Raw genomic sequence first — 22,940 nt, 5'->3', positions numbered from 1 at the left:
AATTTAAAATGTATACACATTTAAAGAGCCTCATTAAAAATATGTTTTTGTTTTTAACTCTTTGATTGAAAATCGATTTATTCACGGCATGTTTACGTCTGTTTGTGTCAGGTTGAGATGAAACTGCACATGAAAACGACCCTTTAAAGTTTAAACCATTCAGAACCAGCACAAAAAATACACAATCAAAACTGTCAGATGACTTATTTCCCTGTGATAATAACTCAGAAATAGTCCAAATAGTTTGGATGTATTTTTTCTTTGTTTCCTTCTTATGGAAAGTTTCTGTCTACATTACAGGTTTGTGGTGCATTTCTCTCATAAAGAAAAAGATATAAAACGTCAGATATTCCACAACGAGATATTAACACGCATGGAAAAACCTCACAAAAGCCTTTTGTAATAGCAGGAAGTACGATGGACACCGTAAGAAAGGCTGACAGTATTCAGTTATGCCACATGAACTGATCAGTACATTATTGCGAGGGAACGCAAAAGAAAAAAAAAAAAAATCCCCATGTCCCCTTCGGGGCTCCGTACATTGGAAATATCTGTTTATAAAGCTGATTTTATTAATCTTATAAAAAAAAAACTCCTTTTATACCACAGTGAAGCATCTGAATTAAACTCAAACTCAAACCAAAGTACATGTACTTTCCACCATCATGCTTCCTGGTTGATTTGAGCCACTTATGCTGATCTGCTGAGTTGTTTCTCATGGCACTTTTTATTACATCCATGAATCTCTAATGATCGGAGAAGTTGCAGGCCTGATTCAGATGCATCTTTGCTATTTTAGAGACTTTCTGCTTCTCCAGCAGACGTGCTTGTCTGTTTTTCGAACATGGCCAAAGATGGAGCTTGCTAAGTCATCCATTCCTGTGGGAACATTTTAAATTGGCTGCTACTTTACCTTCGTTATCCAGCGGAAGCAGCAAGGGTGCATTTAGTTCTTCAGATAACTGCGCTGACATTTAGGGAAATTTTCTTTTTACCATGACTACACAGCAGTGGCAAATGGCTAAAGGGTAGAACTATGTCCTTTTGAAATGATACGCACTTTTATGTTTTCATGTTAAAAAAAAAAAAAACAGACGCTGACCTTTACTGATTCAATAATATTAGCAACATTTATGGTCCAAATAAAAATGAAATAAGAACAAACAAGCAGAGTAAACTAAAAATGTCCCTTCATATTGATTTCATCGGTGATTTGTTTCAAACATATTGTTCACCATATTCTGTTCTAGTTTAAGTCAAAATAACTAAGTGGACTATAGGTGGGGAAATGACCTCACTGGACTCTAGTTATCTACCTTCAAACTCAAACAATTACATCACATATCGTGTCTATAAACGGCTCCCGTCAAAATCTTTCCAAAATCAAAAGTCATGAAATTCACATATCCAAAGGTCGGGATATTAAATCTATAAACTGCATCTAATAATTAAAACAGAACTTAACAAAACCAAAAAGTCGTCAAAAGCAAAACACAGACATTTAAAGACGAGACACAACAGAACTGTGAACCTAACTTTCATAAAACACTGTGAAACGTAGCGACGGGTATTCTCTGAAATGATCCATTTTAGTCCTTGTGCAGATAACATACTGAACGTAAAAGCAACAGAGACTTCACGTGTCTGAATAATCAAAATACATTAAATACAGCTGGACTCGCAGTAATCATCTTTACTGAGAGAAAAGTGGCCAGAGTTGCCCTTTCGATCCCGCCTGGCCATGAATGTAGTCTTTAGTTAAAAACTGCTCCAATTCGTCAAGACGAACCTCAGACGTCCAGGTTCTCTCAAATCGCCTGCAAATAAAACAAACATAATTACTGACACGTCACTGCTCAGACACAGAGTGAGTCACTAACAGCTCATATCATTCATACTTCTGCCACATTTAGAGTTAAACTTACTGTCATATAACCAAAAACAAATGTTTGTGATAGGAACTGAGATGTGTCAATAAAACAACATCATGACCTCAACCTTTTAACCTCAATAATCTATTTAAAATCCTTATTGGGATACAGCAACCAAACCATATTTATAGTTTCACTTGTAGATTATTTATTTTTGGTGATGAGCTCCGACTCTTAATCTCCTAATCTAAATCTCCCTTTACAGACTGTTTGTAAGAAAATGACTAAACCGTAATAGTATCAAGGTCCGCTAGTGAAAGTGTGCGTTAAACATGATCTGAAATGAGCTGCTGTGATGTAATGAACTAGGACTTTTAGTAAGTCTCCACCAATCCTGCACCAAACTAGCACTACATCAGCAAAATAATCGCAGTTCTACACTAAACTAAGTTTATCTGCCATTAAAAGTATCGGCACAAAATGTAGCAACGACAAATTATATTAATGCATTTTAAATAAGTGTAATCACACACAGCTCTTATAAAACGCTGTTTTATCATGATGCTGTTTAAATGTGACCAGTTAATGTAAACCACAAAGCAGACAATGGTCTAAATGTGTTTGGATAGAAGGTGTTAAAACAGTCATTTTTTTAAAATCAATTTGCCAAACAACATCATATTTTCAGGTTGTTCATAGAAAATAAATATGTTAACACTACGAATATTTTTACAAGTTGCTTTGTCTGTCATATCTCAGGCTGTTTCTCATTGACATGCAGGAGTTTTAAGCGATAGGACATGCAAATGTTGGCAAACATAACCCCTGTGTGCAGCCCGGTGTGTGTGTCTCTGCACTGTCAGCCTCAGATGATGAACGAAGGAGGAGTCTGTCTTCTCCCTATAGAAGCTGCACTTTATGGAAAATTCAGCCAACAGCGTACCTGAGGGAGCTGCACGAACAGCATGGGCTGTTTTTTATTAACCGCAACGCGAACCAAACTTTGGTCCCGCCTCTCAGCAATCGCTGAGCTGGCAACAGGGAGATGTCTGTTAGTCAGGCTGCACCTGGTGATATTCTAAGAAAAATAAATATTTCCTACTGCTGCCTGGGCAGATAGACATATACCACACACGGACAATGGAAAAGGAAATAACACCTTGAATTCCAAATATTTCCCTGACCTAGATCAGTGTAGGGTCGAACAAGGAGCGATCTGACCACCGAATGAACATACGGTGTCGATATGTGATTAGCAGCACAGCTGAAAGTCAGGACGCTTACCTGGCAGGAGCTTCAGTAGAGTCCGATCTCTCTCAGGTTGATTTTGATGATGACGTCGGTGACCGCATCAAACACAAACTGGACATTCTTGGTGTCTGTGGCACAAGTGAAGTGGGTGTAGATCTCCTTTGTGTCTTTCCGTTTATTTAGGTCTTCAAACTGGCACTGGATGTAAGCAGCTGCCTCTTCGTAGGAGTTCTCACCTATAGCAAAAAAAAAATATATATATATATATGTACCGCTGCATAATGCTGCCCAAACCGTCACAGAAGTTAGATGCTATTTCTCCTGATCTAGTAAGGTATTTTCCCTTAACTTGAGGGTATTTTTCCTGAATGTGGAGGTTACTTTTCTTGTAATACTGAGGTAACCTGAGTAGTTGAATGAATAGGCTAAATAAAGGAGCAATAGCAGAAAATCCAACTGTATAAAGAAGAAATCTTCAGCAGAGCCAGGAGATTTGCCTCACCGGTGTACTCGGGGTAGCAGATAGTCAGCGGACTCTTGGAGATCTTCTCTTCGAACAGGTCCTTCTTGTTGAGGAAGAGGATGATGGAGGTGAGTGTGAACCACTTGTTGTTGCAGATGGAGTCGAACAGCTTCATGCTCTCGTGCATCCGGTTCTGGGGAAGACATCTGCAGTGACTTCACTCCAAATAGCCCTTCCTTACGCATGGCTGTTTCACGTGTTACAGACTGAACTCCGGTTCTTTTTACGGCCCTTTAAAACCTTGCGAGCGCAGAACCAGTCGGTGCCAGCGGGTATGAAAGCCCTCGTATAAGACGGAGGGAACCTCATGGCTGTTCCTGGTTAGCTGGAGCAAAGGCTTCCTGCGGCTCATAATGAAATGCCACATGCTACGCTGTGACAAAACAAGTCTGTAAAATCATATTTCACAAAGGAGGCCTTGCCAGTAAACACAACTTGAAAAAAATAAGAAAAAAAAAATACAGCAAGTTGTAGTCATTCATTATTAAATTTAGCTCACTGACTCATCTAAAGAAAGCAGGACAGCCCACAATAAATCTCGTTTCACAATGTGTCATAACCACATCAACCATATGTTGTAAGCATATTAAGATGGCCTTCAGTAACACAAGGAAACACAACGGATGTCTACACTGACCCTCACAATTATTAGCACTGCTGGTAAAGAAATGTTAATTGCTAAGCATGCAATTTCTGTAGAGACGTCAAGAGATGCCTATTTTGTTGTCTCTCTTCATCATCTTTTACAACAAGTGTTGACAAAATAAACTGGAGTACTAATCCAGAGCTGGTCGTCAAGTTCAGGTGTTTACTTTGTTGTTATTGTTGCTGCCGTGAAAGGGAACGTTTTGGTAAGTATTTATTATCTTGTAGCATTTTCCTGACTTATGAAGATCAGCACACATCTGCCAGGCTTTATGACATGGACTCTTGTCTTACAGAAATAGTGTGATGGACTTCACTAATCAACAATTCAGTAACACTTTATGTGAAGGGGTGTGCATAAGAGTTACATGACACTGTAATTAACATGACATAACATCTGTTATGAACACGAAGGAGTCTTTATGAATGTTTATGACTGTTGTCATGAAGTGTAATTTGGTAAATAATGACACTTTTAATGCAAAGTTGTACTAAAAGTTGCATTAAAAGCCCATTGAAAGTGTCATTATTTACCGAATGACGCTTCATGACAACAGTCATAAACATTCATGAAGACTCCTTCACGTTTATAGCAGGTGTAATATCATATTTATGTCAGTATTATGTCAGTGTTATGCACACCACTTCAAATAAAGTGTTACCCACAATTCAAAGACACAAAAAGAAAAGCATTAATTACAAAACTGCTGCAGTTAGATTTTTCACATGAAATTTTAGGGGTGTCAATAATTGTGGCTTATCTGATTTTGCAAAAAAAGAAGAAGACATTTTCATCAGACAAAATATGTGCTCAAATTAAAGGTTATTTAAAAATAATAGTAAATCAGTTTGAAATTACAGTTAATGCGAAAGGAATAATTTATTTTAAATCATTTTATACATTTTGACCTTGGTGTTGAGTTGGTGCTATTTATGCTTCTAAACACTTCTAAACACTAAGCACTTTGAATTGCCTTGTTGCTGAAAATGTGCCATATAAATAAAATTACCTTACCGTAAACATTTAAATGTCAACATTAATGATTAGGAAACAATTATTAAAATGTCCTGTAGCATTGGCTATAAGAAGGATGTTTATGTCTCCTCTGTTATTTTGTCAATTTATAACTTGACTCTGTAGCAGGTTAGTAAAAATAAAATAATCTCATTTCAGAGTCACCTGGTTCATTTCTTGTTTCGTGTTTTGGTGCTGATCTCAGCACACAGTTCAGGGATTTTCTGCAGCAACAAAGAATAAAACTAAAACCCCACAGAGGGACATATGTGACTTTAAAAAACAGAGAAAACCTCCAAACAGCACCAACGCTTACTGTGAAGTCTCCGAATTATGTGCAAAAAAAAAAAAAGCAGCAGGACTTGGTTTGTCTTCAGGGTGAATTTGATCCAGCTAAACCATAAATTACATCAAAAAGGCAAAACTAATTGAAAACCAGTGACTTGAATGTTGATTTGAGTTTGACCGATTCCCAGTCCTGGCCGGGTTGTTTACGGTGCAGCCACAGTTTAATTTTCCACGCCGGCACACCTTTTTAACTTACGACCACAGAGCATTGATCGTGTGGCTGTAAATCACAAATTCATGGCCACTCTGACAACCACGCATCCATCACCTACCATTTCCTCATCCTCCGCCAAGACAAGGTTGTAGTCACTGAGCGCCACGCAGAAAATGATGGCGGTAACTCCTTCGAAACAGTGGATCCACTTCTTTCTCTCCGAGCGCTGACCGCCAACGTCAAACATCCTGCAGACACACGCAAACACACGCGAGCAGAGACTTAGTGCATTAACAGATGAGTTTACTCAGATCACTTCCACTGTCATTTTAATATCAGGTTTACAAGGTTGCATAATCCGGGACTCAGGCACACAGAGCGTATACGCAGACGCCATGCAGGCGACCTGACTTTGTAATCTCCTGTTCGCGTGTGCGCTGCCTCCGACTCCACCTGAGGCGCTCTGCGGGCAAACCAAATCTATCCCAGGCTGACACAGAAATGAAATGAAAGAACACCCTGTCCTGTGACACCAATCCAGAGATTGCACATTTTGAGGTTCTGAGCACCGGCGTTATTACAGTTAATGCTTCACCAATATTTCAGAGTACAGAAGCTGGAGGGAAAAATAAAATAATGTAAAGAGGAGAGGAGGGAAGCAAAGTAATTACAAAGGTGGCTCATGTGGCATTAGAGCAAAATTCATCAGCATTTATAAGATAAACCACGATTTGCATGTCAAATCAAGGCAACATCAGTCAAATGGGGAGAATAACAGAATAGTTTTTAAAAGAAAATAATAAGAAGTGCCTGACAAAACCTTTTCTTTGTCATGCTGGAACTGCAAACTTCACATATTTCCTTGGGATTTCATGAACACACAAAGTGCTTTGTCCATTATATTGGACAAAAAAATAATGCATAGTTTAAAAAAATCTTGCACAAATAAAATTTCTGGGATTTTTTTTGTTCGATCCACCATCCTAAAAGTACAAAACGTAAAGGGCAAAGAAGAAAATTAATGAAAGAAGCAGCTAAGAGGTCCAGGGTAACTCTGGAGGAGCTGCAGAGATCCACAGCTCAGGTGTAAGGAATTGTAAACACAACCAATGTTCACAAATCTGGGCTTTATGGAAAGTGATTTTTTTAACAATGTGATTTAAGAAATCACATTGACGGTCTAACCATGCAGGGGAAACAAATATGTGGAATAAACGGATCTGGTCAGATGAGACCAAATTCAAACTGTTCTGGTCAACATGCAAACCTCCATGAGGCAGAAAACTAACTCTACTCATCGTCCTGGAGACTGGACACAGCACATGGTGGCAACATGGTGGTGGCAGAATTGTGCTGTGGAGGCGCTTTTCTTCTGCAGGCACCTGCAGGATGGCCAGAGCTGATGGGAAAATGGATGAATCTAAAAATCTGACTTATAACAAAGGTTCACCTGCCAGCAGGAAAAATATCCTAAATATATGACCAGAACTACAAGGCAAAGTATATTAAAATGGCCTAGTCAAAGTCCAGAGCTAAATTAAACTGACAATCTCTGGCAACTTAGGCAAAGACCAAAGGACGAGTACCTGCCACATTTCTCAGCGTTGCATCATTCCACTCCCCTCTCTGTGTGCGACTTTGTGCAAAATTCAACATAAAAAAAAAAAAAAAACTGGTGATACTGTAACAGAAATGTGAAAAACTTCTAGCGGTGTGACTAGTCCTTACGCTTTTATGTCCTGCAAGTATGCAATTTCCACAAAACAATCAAAATGCATTTGACAAGTGAACCGAACAACGAACACATTCACCATCTAAAACAGAGACCAGACTCAGCTGTGTTTACGTGTAAGAGGATTTTCTCTTTTATAGCAACATAAACTCTCTGAAGGCTGAGCTGGGCTGTGATTCATCCATACTAACTTGAAGTAGAGATCTTTGAAGGTGAAGTGAGTTTCCACGATCCCTGTGGTCTTCACCCGGGTGCGCAACACATCCTGCTGAGTCGGGATGTAGTTCGGTTTGCAGATCCTGTCCAGCGCGTTCAAGTAGCTGAGGGACAAAAAAGGAGACGATGTAGCAGCAAATATTTATGTTTGTGGAAAACCCAAACTGTTGTCTTTTTTTTTTTTCACTGATTAATTGTTTGTTTGTACCTCCTTTCGACATCGTGCAAATTAATTTCGTTCTCAAGAGGCTTTCAAAACGTACAAATGTCATGCTCCGACAGGAAAACATCTCTCAATACACTTAGAGCAAAACATCTCAGGACGCCGCGGAGCAATACTAAATATGGGCTCATATTTTCATGGATGATAAACACTGGCTTCTTGTGGGCTGAGTAAAAACAGACTAACTCCACTGGTCCGTCGTGTCGCAGGGTTTGCTCACAGCGCGCAGAGAGTCATGACAACTCGGGTGTTTGCACAACAAAGAGCACGTCCTTCACACTGGGTGAGATTTTCGCTCAGGATGGGTGTGACATAAAACAAAACAGACCGGAGAAAACAGAGAACTGCATGAGCCGCATCTGTGTTTGATTAGTAATATAAGGCAGGGGCTATATTAGGCTCTCTGTTTGCTTTTTCAAGTAAAACACTCTGTTTCACTCAGTGGTTGACTGTAGTAACATGTTTCATTACTAGAGCGGTTAAATACAGCGACTCGCACAAGTCTTCACACCCCGTTTTGTCATATTACAGCCACGAATTTTAGAGTATTTTACAATAATTTGATATGATAAACCAACGCGCAGTAGTACATGATGTCACCTATTTTTCTATAAATGTCTAATCTTTTTTTTAACAAATTAAAATATTGAGCGGAGTGGCTTTTTTAGATTCTTTCTTGCGTAGCTCTACCTCTTTGAGGTTGTATGAGGAGTGTCTGTTATTTCCAAGTCTTACCACCACTTGGATTTCTTTCTGGACTTTGACTGGGCCACTCTACTGCAAGAAAATGTTCTGATCAAACCGTTTCCTTCTGGCCGTACGCGTAGGGTTGACGTGTCGAGTTAATTTTCAACCAGTGTTTTGCGTGTTGGCCAAACCGTTTGCATTCGGTGCCATCTGATCTCTCAGCAGTGGCTTTATTGCTGCACCTGGCGGGCTGATAGTTGTCTTGACCACAGATTCTGACACCTGAACTGGCGAGCTCTGAGCGCTGTCCCTGCCCGTTCTGTCCATTCGAGTGGAGATCAGTATTTTGGTAGATTTAAAGTTGTGCCATGTCCTTTCAAAATTCAGATTGAGCAGTGAGCACAAAGTATTACTTTAAACCTAAATTCCTCTTCCTCCCTCTTCACCCCTCACCCGTCTGGTTTGCTCCTCGATGGCAGAATAGCTGACTGATGATTGGACTTTATTAAGGGCTATCAGAGCAAAAGGGGTCAAAGAAAAAGTTGTATTCACAACCACGTATCTTTTTACTCCATTTCACAATAATTCACTACTTTGTGTTGCTCTGTCAAAATTCACCAAAGTTTGAGAGAAGGGTGCACCGATTGTAGTTTTCTGGCTGGTTTAAAAAGCCTGACCTGCCGATTCCTGATATTTTTTGTCTGAAATGTTGGTAAATATAGCAAGAAAGTTGCAGAGTTGTTAGCGAACGTGCAGACATGACCTGGTGGGTCTTTCAGCCGTCTCTCACCGCAGAGCAACAGAGGCCAGCGGCTGATTCTCAGACCTTTGCTGACGTAGATAAGATCTACCGATAAAATCGGCTTCACAGTAAAGTATCCGCCTATCACGATCCTTCAAACTTGGTGCCGATTTATCAGCGCACCCCTAGTCAGAGATGTCAGGAAGTGTAATTTTTTTTTAGAAGCAACTGAGATGTGTTCAGCTCTCATGTGGAGCTACTAATTAACGCGCAGCGCTCCGCGTGGCGTCCTCACTATGCAGCCGAGTCGTTGAGCTGATACTCTCGAGATCGGTCGAAGCAGGCCCGGACGCCGCTGTCGCGCCACAGCTTGCGGATGACGGCGGTCAGCTCCGGAGACATCACTCCTTCCTCCGCCGTGCTCGCGAGGGTGAACAGCTGACGCGCGTCGTCCTGTAAGACACGACCAACAGCTGCTGACGCTGCAAAATCACTCCTGTGTTGACTCGAGCCACAGGTGAGGAGGAGGCTGTCAGCTTACCGCCCGGGCAGCATCGCCAAAATCGATCTTCAGCAGCCCCATCGCCCTGATGATGGCCGTGATGGACTGGATGGTGTTGCTGTACACCACCACTTTGTACTGCTTGCACTCTTCTTCCGAGTAGCCATCCTCGTGGATGATTCTGAAGCGTGAATGAAATCAGAACAGATTCTCATGTTCCATATGCATATCTAACAGTGCAAACAGCAGGATTAACAGTCTCATATCTGATTACACGTTTGGCAGATCTCGTGCCTCGCTGTCATTAGTGCTGAACTTTGAGCTTCAGTGAGCAAACGGCGTGCTTAACGTGGGAACCGGCCGACTCTATTCAGGTCCTGCCAGGCAGCAACCAGCCTCTGGGTCCTTTGTTTAACGGGTTTTGCAACAACAAAAAGAAGAGGGGGCTTCCTCCTCGCTGCCTGAGTGGCACAAAGTAAAGTTTCCACCATGCTGCTACAATTTTTTCCAGACAGATGAGCTCAACAACGTGGCAGCTAAAAGAGCGAGAGAGCAAGCCTGTCTTTCATCAGCGGGAAATAAAAATAGCAGAAAGGATCCCTGCAGGAAGTGTAAAAAGCCGTGGACACCAGCATCCTGACTGTGATGAAAGTTTGGACTTACTTCATCTGCTTGACAATAGTGCTCTTTCCAGATTCCCCGGCACCTGGAAAAACAGGGGAAAGAGGTAAAATGAAGCATTAATACCTGGCATCGGTACAGAGTAACACCTGGGGGCTCAGGTGGCTCTGAAATGTGAAAATAATCTGATGCCATTTAATCAGTCATTCTCCATTTTGTAAGTGTAGGGAGTGAATTCGTCATCAGTTCATGATGAAGGGACTGGTGATCTGTTACTCATTAGAAAAAATATATATATATATAAAATGTCTAGAATAGAACAATGTTTTCTGGATGGAAATTGTCTTTATTCAGCAGAAAGCAGGGCCACCAAACTACATACAAGACATATTATTAAAGTAACCCATATAGACGCACATGTCGCAGTTTCTTTATTATTTCTGACTGTCTATTTCCTGTTCTTGAAGTTTTAGATCAGACGATAATGTGTCATTTACTTAATCTACATCATGACAGCTTGTGCAGTAACTCCAGCCTGATGCCAGTACACTCTTTTGTCTTTCAGCCTCTGTTCTCTTTTGGTTTTCTTTTCAAATTCACTTAAAAATTAACTTGTATGTTGCTTTATGTGCACATAAAAGGACAAAAGTAAAGACCTTTGCAAAACTGAGACAACAAACACAAGGAAATCTGTCTCCACAGAAACAAGTTATGTATAAAAATGGATGCACTGAGACTTTTGCACAGTTCTGCAGCTGGTAGGAGTAAAAAAAACAAAACAAAAAAAAACAACAGGAAATCATCAGACGCTGGCATGAGATTAACTTCAACTTTGACAATACAATATCATGGATCTGTGGCGGATGATTAACTGATGACTGAGAGGTCAAAACCTTCCCAAAGCCTCCATTACGATGAGTGATATTCTAATACTGCAGAGGAGGGAAAGGATTTCATTCCAATAATTAATTTGTGCAACAATCAGCCAAACAGGAAGCAGCCGCCATGTCTCCGTGTTTTTTTTTCCACATATCGCGCTGTGCTGGGCTGCAGGGAGCCGAGCGACCGTCCAAAAAACACGACCGACTCAAAGAGCGTGTCAGCAGTTTGAGCCAAACACCAACCTGTTGGTGAACCCAAACCCAGCTGTGCATGTTGATGGAAATGGTTTACAGGAAGGCCTCATGCTAGTACGGCTCTTATTATGCTCTTATTATTATTTTTCTGTTACAGTTGTGACTGACAATGTTGCTGGAACCATGAAACTCTGCTGGAAGAAACACATGGAAGGTGGAATGCCATGTAACTTCGGCTGATTATTTTTAATCAAATCATAAAAATGCAGAACTTTCTTTTTTTTTTCTTCTGCATTTCCAACCCTGCTGCTGGCTGCACTGCAGACTTTTTGGTTTTTTTTTTTTTTAAATACAAAGGAAATCTTAAAATAGTTGTTTCAGGAACTCAGCACTGCGTCTATTAATATTTATGGGAATGTTCTTATTCAGCTTCATGCCACACAAATGACTGGATCCAACAGCTGCTCACAACGGCTTCCCACCAACAAACTAAAACTAGAATAAAAACAGCTGGATTTATCCAGAAGGAAGAAAGTCGGTAACACTTTATTTGAAGGAGGTTGAATAAGACTGACATGACACTGTCATAAACATGACATAACACCTGTCATAAACATGTCATAACACCTGTCATGCACATGAATAAGCCTTCATGAATATTTATGACTGTTGTCATAAATATTCATGAAGGCTTATTCATGTTCATGACATGTGTTATGTCATGTTTATGACAGTGTCATGACAGTCTTATTCAACCCCCTTCAAATAAAGTGTTACCAGAAAGTCCAGTGAAGTCCAATTGCGACCCAGGGGTCACCTTCTTCCTCCAGATTGATTCTGAGATTACAGAGTGGTACCAATCTGACCCATCAGCACATGTGGTAAACAAAGAAGGAGACTTCAATTTGTTTTTAATTAAGGCAAAAAAAAAAAAAAAAAGACTGAATTTGAAGAATTTCCTCACAGTGGTAAATATTTTCTTCTTTTGAATTTCAAAACAAAAAAAATCCCCAAATACATCCAATGTGATTCACTCAAAAACAGATGTGGGAGGGAATGAATGTGCTTTAAATCATTTTGTTAAACTCTGCTAAATGCAGCAAGTGCTATCGAAGAAATAGTGACCCAACTTGCAAATAAAGGACAAATAATAAAAATCTAGGTGAAGAAAATGGATTCACCCAGGGTGAAACCCAGAGGAGCAAAGCGTCACAGGATGATCAAAAACCAATAAAGCCAAGCTGAGCTGACCAGCAACTTTTACACTGACTGACAAATCATTACATTCTGGATTTAACTCTTTAAAACAATCCAATAGGGAAAACAGGTAATCGAGGTGCTGATATGGGACATTTTATCCTGGAATCCTGCAATTTTGCTCCTGCAGCAACTACCGAGTTGCGCAATGCCATCACCACCGTGCAACTGGCTCTACGCAAAACAACATCAACTGTTCGAAACATCTTCCCAAAAACTGGACATTTCCTCAGCTCTGATCCAAAAACGTGCCAGAAATAAAAACCTCTGCACTCAAGGACTGAGGTTTGCACTTGATTCAGCAGCGAAAACTCCACACTGTGCGTTGAAAACAACAGATTTGGGCAAAACGAACTCGCTTTGCTTTCACTTCTGAAAGGGGGAAGCATGAGCAAGCTGCACCAGTTCTCATTGGGTTAAAGAGCAGTGAAAGCATGTGTACATGCGAAACACTGCGGGTCAAACTCAGACAGCTTAAGAAAAACTATTTCCATAAAAACATCATCTTAGTTCATCACGGCAGCAGCAGCAGCAGACCCATGTTTGCTTTGTAAAATCATCAGGAAACTGCATCACAAGTTTTCCAGGCAGTGGAATTAAACAAATACGTTTGCTGGTGTTTTCCTAAAGGGAGCAGCTGTGTCAAAAAAACACAAAATAATTGGCTTAGCATTGTTCTGCATGGAAAAGGTGTCAGAACACATTCCTGTCGCCTTCAGCAGCTGGATACTGTCAAGGGGGATCAGAGCTGAATGTTGTGTCCAGATTGCTGTTCAACAGGAATTAAATCCTGGAATTGTTTGGTCGAGCTGACGGCAGCAGAAGAGATTTAAGCCGCTCACAGGAGAAGACAAATTGCGCTGATTCACGTCCTCGGTCCTCCCAGCCACCAGTTCCCCCATTCACTGCATTTCTTGGCTGATTGTCAACGCTGGACGTCTGCCAGCTCACAAACCAGCTCATGCACAGGCTTTCGCGTCGACGCAAACCCACACAGAAGCAAGACTCCAAACCGAGCCTCTCTTAACAGGAATCTAAACTTTGGGCTTTTCTCATGATTCGCTGTTTGTGGTCAAATAGGAGAACGCTTTCGTTGGAAGGGAGTAGGGGCTCTTAAAACTCTGTGGTTTCAATAACGGGCAGCAGCCACATTTCCCCCCTCCCCCCCTTGTTTTCCCTCTCTAGTACCAGCACAGAGGCAGAGTGATTGGCTGGAAACGTCTCTGTGGTTAGTATTTCAGAATAAATGTTTCCAAACAACCAGCCTTTTTAGGTGGGGCTGGAACAAAGCCTTCAATGTAAATGTATTCATGTCCCTTAAATGTTTCACCGTTTGTCCCGTCACAACCACAAACTTCAGTTTTTTATTTGTGATTTTAAAAGAAAGGCCGACATGAAGTCCACGTCGTGGATTAAGTTTCACATGTTTTTTTCAACAAAATGTTTAAAGTGTAGCCTAAACCCCACACTGCAGAAAGAGACATAACCACATCTCCTTACTGATGTGCTTCCTAACATCAAATGAAATTAAGCTCTTCCTTTTCTAGGTAATTGAGAAATACCAAAAATATTAATGTTTGAGAAATGATACAATAATAAATAAGAAACATATTCTTTGTTACTCTTTTGAAATTTATAACTTTACATAAACTGAACAATCTGGAAAAGCTCAGATGAAATGACGATGCGTTTCGCTTTGTACCCTTCTGATTGGTTAATTCACAACATTTGAGTTAATTGGAGCCAAATTGGACATCAGAGGAATATAAAAGCAACCTGTGAAGATGTCAGGAAGAGAAAGGTGGAGTCCGACAAGTCTGGTTCATACATGAGTGTAATTTCCATTTAGCCTAAGGCTCCAAGTTTATCTGTTTAAACTGTAAGAGTTTAAACATGGGAATATCCAGACATGGTTCTGTTTAGGAAGAGGATAGGTTCTGAATCCCAGAGGTGAATGTGATATGGGTCAAAATGTGAAAATTATAATTTAACCCTTAACCAAAAGAAAAAGACCCTGTTAAGTTTCTGACTGAAGATGGTAAGAGATTATCCACAGTAATAAAAACGTCCAGCGTGAACATGGACAGAAAAGCCACTCTGGGAGGAAGAAGCCAGGATTCCAAAAAAAAAGAAACTACTCAAAAAGACAGACTGCAATGTAAAAATCCACCTAAAGAAAATATCCTAACTTTTAGAGAGTCTGGTGTAATGTACCTGAAATTTAAGTGTTTCCCCATTATGACAGTCGTTAAATGAAAAAAGGCATTTTGCTGCATGAGGAACTGGTGCACTTCAGAAAACAAGTGACAAGAAGAGGAAAGAACATCAGAGTAAATATTGACACGACATCTCCGCACATCAAACAGGAAGTTAAAGCTTGGGCACAAATGGAGAACGCTTCTACAGGCAAAGTGGCATGGCTGCTTTGCACCAGTCCTGTCTGCAGGAATGGACAAAAAAAGCTTTGGGAGGGACACACAAGATGTTTGAGACTGTTTAAAACTTTATCCGAACAACTGTTAAGTGTAGAAAAAGGTTTTCACTGCTACATCTTCTTAGCTCATGCAGACTTATTTAATGCTGCTTAATGCATGAACATGAAGGAGTCTTTATGAATGTTTACGACTGCTGTCATCCGTCAAATAATGACACTCTTACAGCAAAGTTGACTCTTTTAATTGACTTTAATGTAAGTTTTAATGCAACTCTGCATAAAAACTAAAAAAAACATTTCACCCAATAATGCTAATTAGACACTTTTATGCAACTTTTAATGCAAATGTGCACTGCAAGTGTCATTATTTACCAAACTTCATGACAACAGTCGTAAACATTCATGAAGACTCCTTGGGTCCCCAAGTCAAATGCAAGGCCTCATACGACCTCTGACCGGCCCTGCATGGCAAGCTGGAGCCACTGCACTGCGCATCTCTCTGTTGGATATGAGAGACAGATTTCATTTATGTGGCAATAGTAGGAACAAAGCTTTTCCATTTCGTGACTGCTGAGTTTTTATTAAGTGCCACAGATGCTATTTGCTTTTGGTGGCTGGGCTTTACGGGGCAAGTTTTTCTGCTCTCCACTCTTCACTGCCAGCCATGTGGCCCTGCAGCCCTCGTTCTCTAAGGAGATCCGCCTGACCGGAGCGGAGACAAAAGGTTAAAGAAATTAATACAAAGCTGATGTGGTATAGTTTGAGGCAACATGGCGTCACAAAACAATTGCTGCTGCGTGTGTGTTCAGGTCAAGTGCCACAGCTTCCCCACGGGATAAACCACCGACCCACTAACTCATTGGGGAAATCCTTGGTGGTCCCGTATGCCAGTCCGTCCCTGGATACCAACTCTGCACAGGCAGAGGTTGAAACATGACAAAATGTGAAACCAGTCAAGGAGTGTGGATACTTTTCTGTCATGTAACACCTGGAACAGGGTCTTTGACGTACAAGAGTGGAGATACAGTCTATAAGGGGAACAGATGACTCAGAGATGTGGGCTGAAACTCAGAAATGACAAGAAGTGCTTTATGGGAAAAAAAAAATGCTTCATGCTATCAGAGATGGGATCTAGAACAAAAATAGTTGAGGGAGAACAAGTAAGAAAACCCATTATAACAACAGCAATGAGTGGATATGGAGCAAATGCTGCCACTGGTTGCCGTTGGCGATAACAACTGATGTGAAGTGGGATTTCTGCAGAAGGGTAAACTGGTATATTCTCCTCTGGTCTCGACAAAACAAATCAGATTCCCCGCTCAGGATCGATTAACCCGCTGATTCAGCTTCTCTGTGATGATCACCGACAGGTTCGTCCGTTCCTCAGACAAACCACGTCTGGCTCATTCGATTATCACTAATAAACACATTTCAGTGCTCAGAAATACGTCTGCAGAGCGGAGATGTTTCTATGCAATTTAAGATGCATTCTGCTGCAGCTGCTCAGGACGTCCTGCAGCATGTGACCCAACATGTCACATCTGTCCTCAGAATCCTCCATCTAATTACATGTCTGCTACTCTTTGCGACCCTGAGAAGATGTTTGAGTCCAGCACTAATTAGATTATCTGAAAAAATGTTGCGCAGACAATGAAAATACTGACAGAGTCAAATATGATGGGATGCTCTAATCGTTTTGGGCGTAAATCATTTTTCTACAGCCTTGTGAAGTTCATTTTGAGCGTGGTGCGTTTCAGCAGTGGAACATGAAACTAACATTCCACATTTTTTCAAATATTTTTCCTCCCATAAGCTTTGCTTTCTTGTCATCTTTTATAGTTGCCAATTTTTCTGAAAGTTTATCACATTTTTTTTTTCTTTTAGTTTGGCTGCAATGGGTTTGGGCGGCTTAAAGATTTGTAACAAGCTGAAAATGCTGAGCGCAGCTGGGAGTGTAATCCTCCTGGCATCTCTGTGTGGTCATCGCCCACAGCGACAGGTTCGCTGGGAGAGCAGCAACATATGACCAGAGTTATGTGAATAAAAAAAAATAAATGATGTCAGCTGGATGAATATTTTGAACCAATTTAAGTGATCAAACTGTTTCTGCCAATTAAACCTGATTTAACCTAAAATCAGGACCAAGTCTGACTCGTTTTCTTCCTCTACTTTGTTTTGATCTAAACTAAAAAAAAAAGAGAACATTTGATCCGACTTAAATACATTGCACCAATTGGTCACGTGTGATCAAATTAAGTTTATCTAAGTTAATTTAACAATCTTTTTAAGTTGTCAAGTTAAACAAATATAAATATAGACAAACTTGTGACACTTTTTTTGAGTTAGAGCTCCATTTTCTTCTTTTCAAAATGTTGGATAAAATCCTGGTAAAATACATTCAATGTGACAAATTTTAAAAAATGTAAACTTTTCAAAGGCACAATAACAGGACTGTTCATGTAGCTTATGCAACCGGAATATCTTCTTATTTAGAGTAAGGTCAACTTAAAACAGTTTTGTTTTGCATGTATAGATGACGTTTTCCATGCAGACACACACAGAGATTCACCAGGAAGATCTTGTGCCGCAGTTAGACGAGGCGCACCACGTCCTCCGGCTCATGTCTGGGCTCACATGGAGCTCGTTTAGGATTTAAAACAGCGGATTGAACACAGTGGAAGAGAACGAGTACAGCTCTTAATCAAGTTCATACCATTAATCTACATTCACTAAGACATGCTGACGTATTCAGGTGCAGAGTTAGAACATACGGCATAGACAGAGCAGCAGAACGACACTGAGGACTTTCCTCCTAAAAGTCTAGAATTTGGACAACATTATGAAAAGATCTGAAGTTTAATTTGGCCAAAATGGGCTACTGTACCAGCAAACTGAAGAATTTTAAAACACATGGGAAAAGAAAAATCCAGCATGATTTTCTTGAAGTTTTCTCATGACGTGAAAGATGATTTTATGCTATTTATTGCAACAGGAATCTCGGTATTTTTTAATGTAAAAACATACTGGAGTTAATCAAGAAGTTAATTTATTTCAGTGTCTTAAATGTGAAAAGCAGGTGTTTATTTCTGTTCATTTACAGATGAAAACTGGAAGTGAAATGGAGCTAAAAACTTCACAATGCTTTTCAAGCAGCTGATGCTCTTGCACCATTTTTTTTCCTTCCACTAAATCTTCCATTTAAATGCTGAATACAGAATTATGTCAACAGCGGCTTTCTATAGTCGTGACATTTTTTTGGCCTACCCTCCTTGTGCAGTGTGTCACAGTGACTGTCTGTTAGACAGCACATATTAAAACAACTTCATCTTATTTTGGTCTAATTTAATGATCTATTTTTCTGCAAAAACTGTTTTATGGTTTTTCATTAACTGTGCGCAAGAATCATCAAATTTAATTCAAATAAGCACAACTTATTATTCTATAAAAGTTAATTCTATAAAAGTTTCACTTTTCCAACTAAATCACTAAATAAACGAAGCTTCAGAGGATGTTCTTGTCTAATCAGATGCAGCTATGAATGCCAGCTTAAATGCAGATTCTGAAACATCTCCTGCTCATTGCAACATTCTCTGGATTGATGAGCCAGCAGTTGTTTCTGATGAGCTGACGTGAAACAGAGCTGCAGCTGTTGCCAACATCTTCAGTAACAAATGACTGCACTTGTCCTCTCATATAAGCATGCTATTCTTATTCTTTTCAACAACCCAACACCGAGAGAAAGCCGCTCGGCCAGTTGCTCTTTGACCAACATCTGGTTTCTTTCTGACAGTTTTCTCAGGAAGCGATGACTCCCAGCTCCTTAAGAAAGGGGAGGAGTGCTGGAGTTCCCAGACTGCAAACTCATAAGTGGCGGTGAAGGAATGGAAAATTTAAAAAAGTAACCTTACAGACTCTGCATAAAGGCACTGAAGCAGTAAAAAATAAATAAATAAATAAATAAATACATAAGAAGCATCAGGTATGGTTTCATACCGAGTAGAAGCAGTTTCACCTCTCTGGATGATTTCTCTCTGTCGTCTCGTATGTTTTTATCAATCATTTTACTCCTCTCCACCGCGGCTTTATCCTCGGCGCTGATCGTGCAGCCCATCTTCTGTTTCTTCTCCCCCCACCCCCAAAACAAAACAACTTTTTCTGCTCCGGATATTGGCTTCGGACGCCGCCGTGGTCTGCTGCTCCTGGCTCGGTGTGAGCTGAACTTCCCCGGCCGGGAGGAGAAGCGCAGAGAGAGGGAAAGGCGTTGGCACCGAGAGCCGCGTCCAGTTCAACCCTCACTGTGATGCTTTTGAACTCACCAAGCTGCAGCCCTGACACTCCTGTCCAGACCGAGCGAGGAAAAAATAAAAATAAAGATAAAAAAAAAAAATAATAATCTCCAAAAATGTGCCTGTAGATCTGGAGTAAAATTTCTAATAAAACAAAACCGACTGAATAAGTTATTTAAATAAACTTCTTCAAATAGGGATCAGATTAAAATGGGGGGAAAAAAGGATGTATTAATATATCCACAAGAGCAGCGAGTTGATCCAGTTGTTCCAGCTGCAAACTGAGAACAAGAGTAAAAACAAACAAGCAAACAAAAAAAATCCAGCCGCTAGCCTTCTGGGAAATGTAGTCGCTTCCACAAGCAGACGGGAAAGAAAATGGAAAATGGTCCAATGAACCAAGTTTTACTGAAGCTAAACACGATGACGGGACGCGTGTTTCTCTATGTTGTCACTTTTCACTTAAAAGTTGAAATTTTTGTTGATGCAATAGCGCCCTCAAGTGTCTCAGAACTAAACTGCAGCTTGGGATGCACAACACAGCATTCTAATGATAGACATATTTGCCCATATTTATTGAACACAGTAAATATTAATTATGTTGGCCTACTTACTGACTGAAAGAAAATGATCATTCTTGCAAACGCAACTCAATCATTTTTTTTTCTTTTATTAGGCTTCTAAATTACAAATAGCCCCAAAACGTTAATAGTGCACATAATTGTAGTAAAAGCTTTTATTATTATTATTATTATTATTATTATTATTATTATTATTATTATTATTATTATTATTATTATTATTATTATTATTATTTCTGTGTGTTTTCCATCATTGGAAAGTTTAGAATTCACACAAAACAGCACCACCTTTCACATTAGGAGGAACGAAAACAATGAGTTAAGACACTAATTCTCATTTCAAGCTGAAGATGTTGCATTATTTTGGGGGTAATTTCAAATTAGGTAGTCTGTGAGTGTTTGTTAAATGTGGCAAGCAGACCTTGGCCTGAAAAAGTTTGAGAAACAGTGCTGTGGATGTAAAAAGCTGGTAGAGAAGTATCTCTAAAGCCTTGAAACTGTAATTGAACAGTGCAAAACATTCTGCAAAATGTTTACTGATAGGAACTGAATAAATGTATGCCACGCTTTAAAAAATTTTATTTGTAAAACAAACAAAACATGCATCAGCAGTCTTCCTCAACTCAATGAATCCCATCCTTGTGTTCGTACATAGAGTCCCAGTGACATATTTTAAAGTTTGAGGTAAACAACCTAAAAATATTCAGGAAATATGAACACTTTTCCAAAGCATGGTGTATATTATTTACCTTCCTTAAACAAGAAACATTACTTTGAAGGATAATTATATATATTTTTAGTGAAGGAAGTAGAAGAGTGCCGTGTTTGTGTCTTTGAATGCAGAAGTATTTTCTCAAAATAAGCCACATTTCTTTTTCTTGATCATCTCCCGCCTCCTGCTCCTGCTGCCAAGCTAACCCTTTGCCACTGCTATCACTGCACATCACCAAGGCAACAGCTGATTTCCAAGAAGTCAGGATTTGAGAGTAGGTGAGAACTTCTTGTAATTGAGTTAATCTCTGGCCCATCACTGCAGTCAGCCTCCTCACCGAGTCTTGTTGATGGTGTTGTGAGTCTGTGTGTGTCATCTCTGTTTCAAGGCGTATGTTTACACCCAAACTCTCTCGTTATGACCCCGGTGACCTTCAGAAGTGACAGGTTGTTGGCACTTTTATTGAGTGTGGTAGCCGGGAACAAAAGTCAGGCTGTCTGAAGTGTTGCTGCGCTCTGCAGGAGGCGCCCTGCACCACTCGACATGAAGGCTGCGGCTGTGACCAATGGGGAGCAGCACAGGAGAGGATATGAAAGATAAACGGATCAGGAGACAAGGAGCTCTGAGGGAATATGGACCAGCAGCCACTCAGTAGACACCTGGAAATAGTGGAGAAACCATAGGATATAATAGAAATGTTGCTTATTGTCCCGATTCAGGTGTATCAACAACAGGTTACAGAAAGAAATTACAAAAAGAGACCCAGGGAAAGCTTACAATACAGGAAAAATAATACTATAATCCTGACTACCAGGAAAAAAAATATTGTCCAATCACCATTTTTTTAAATCCCACCGTCTTTGTAAGGTAATAAAAGGTTTTATGCACTTACTTTGTCTCATCCCATAAAATGTGTTATTACTGATGAACACCATTTTTATGAATTAGAAAAAGGTACGTACAAAAGTCCCACCCCTTCACATGTGGTATCATTGAAAAGCCCTAAATGTCCTCTCCAGATACCAAAAGGGGTGGGATACCAAAAGGTATCCCACCCCTTTTGGTATCTTTTGGTATCTGGAGAGGACAGATACCATTCAGTAGAATGGAGGGGGTGGGAGATATTGTGAGGTGGGAGATAGAAATGTCCTCTACAGAGGACAAAAAATGAACTACTGCAGTCAGGAGGATATGATTATTAAAAATAATAAATTCAGATTTCAACAATCTTAAACTGATTGTGGATGTTTAAAAAATGTACTATATGTGTAGAAAGCAGCAACAATGTACAAGAAATTGAGAATACATTAAGAACTAATAATAATATTTATGATAATTATGATAGTTAAATCAAAAAAGCATAAGGATAGCTAAACTTGACATTTCTATGAGGAAGTCGCACTTGAATGCTTTCAGCTGGTCCAAAGTGCTGCAGCAAGCGCAAACCTCTGTGTTTAAGACAATTATAATGAACATCCACCTTTTTGTGATTTAGTATTTGTGGATTCACCTGTTTGCTATTTTTTTCTGTGGAACATAACTCTGAATTATTTGTGGAAAATGGGCTCATTCGGGAATTAATAGCATATTTAAAATATCCTAAATGACTTGAAATTGTATCGGTTACAAAATGAACCTTGACCTTGGCATCCAGAGTTGATTCTAAAAGACACATTTTGTTTTGATTTTTTTTTTTTTTGTGATGTTTATGAAAAATACTGGAGATGATAGTTTTATATACATAAAAAGAAAAAGTGACCCACAAAGATTTAATGGTTGAAAACTTGGAGCAAAAGTAAAAAATTGTGTCAGATTGTTGCCTGCTTTCACCTCATGACCTAAAAACTTGACTTTCAGAAGTTGCTCAGCTAAAGACTGAAGCTTCTTTTGTCTTTCACATATCCAGTTTTGCCATTTTAATCAAAGTTTTTTTTTTTTAAATATCATTTTCAACATGAGGACTTAACAAAAATAAGCAAAAAAAAAAAAAAAAAAAAAAAAAAAAGGGGAAAAAGTCTGCGGGGAAAATATAAAAAATCCCAAAAAAAAAATTAAAAAAAAAAA

At 39.7% G+C, this 22,940-nt stretch overlaps 1 protein-coding gene across 4 annotated transcripts; it reads right to left on the bottom strand.

Moving 5' to 3' along the window:
* Positions 1-29: 29 nt before the first annotated feature.
* On the bottom strand, positions 30-19,720 carry gnai3 (guanine nucleotide binding protein (G protein), alpha inhibiting activity polypeptide 3). 4 transcript variants are annotated; one of them, XM_015030965.1, is made up of 9 exons: positions 19,291-19,720; positions 10,573-10,615; positions 9,949-10,090; positions 9,703-9,860; positions 7,731-7,859; positions 5,926-6,055; positions 3,625-3,778; positions 3,154-3,358; positions 30-1,822 (listed from the first exon to the last, which is right to left on the bottom strand). In XM_015030965.1, exons 1-8 carry the CDS (start codon positions 19,406-19,408, stop codon positions 3,168-3,170), a joined length of 1,065 nt encoding a protein of 354 aa, XP_014886451.1. In that variant the 5' UTR covers positions 19,409-19,720; the 3' UTR covers positions 30-1,822; positions 3,154-3,167. The 4 variants fall into 4 exon arrangements, with proteins under 4 accessions (XP_014886451.1, XP_014886452.1, XP_014886450.1 ...); XM_015030966.1 differs by having other exon boundaries at positions 30-1,817; positions 3,156-3,358; XM_015030964.1 differs by having other exon boundaries at positions 30-1,825; positions 3,157-3,358; positions 19,291-19,719.
* Positions 19,721-22,940: the final 3,220 nt, after the last annotated feature.

This window comes from Poecilia latipinna, unplaced genomic scaffold, assembly GCF_001443285.1.
Source record: "Poecilia latipinna isolate Pla-1442-1.1 unplaced genomic scaffold, P_latipinna-1.0 Scaffold196, whole genome shotgun sequence".
Taxonomy (NCBI): domain Eukaryota; kingdom Metazoa; phylum Chordata; class Actinopteri; order Cyprinodontiformes; family Poeciliidae; genus Poecilia; species Poecilia latipinna.
Note: the sequence above shows the minus strand (reverse complement) of the source record. Positions and strands in the feature narration are given on the sequence as shown.

What these genes read in the sequence shown, in the direction of transcription:
- gnai3 (XM_015030965.1), bottom strand. Translation starts at nt 19,408, where the DNA reads ATGGGCTGCACGATCAGCGCCGAGGATAAAGCCGCGGTGGAGAGGAGT. An exon ending in ACTATTGTCAAGCAGATGAA is followed by an intron (nt 10,091 to 10,572) that starts GTAAGTCCAAAC and finishes TTCACGCTTCAG; the next exon opens with AATCATCCACGAGGATGGCT. An exon ending in CTCAACGACTCGGCTGCATA is followed by an intron (nt 7,860 to 9,702) that starts GTGAGGACGCCA and finishes TTTGTCCCTCAG; the next exon opens with CTACTTGAACGCGCTGGACA.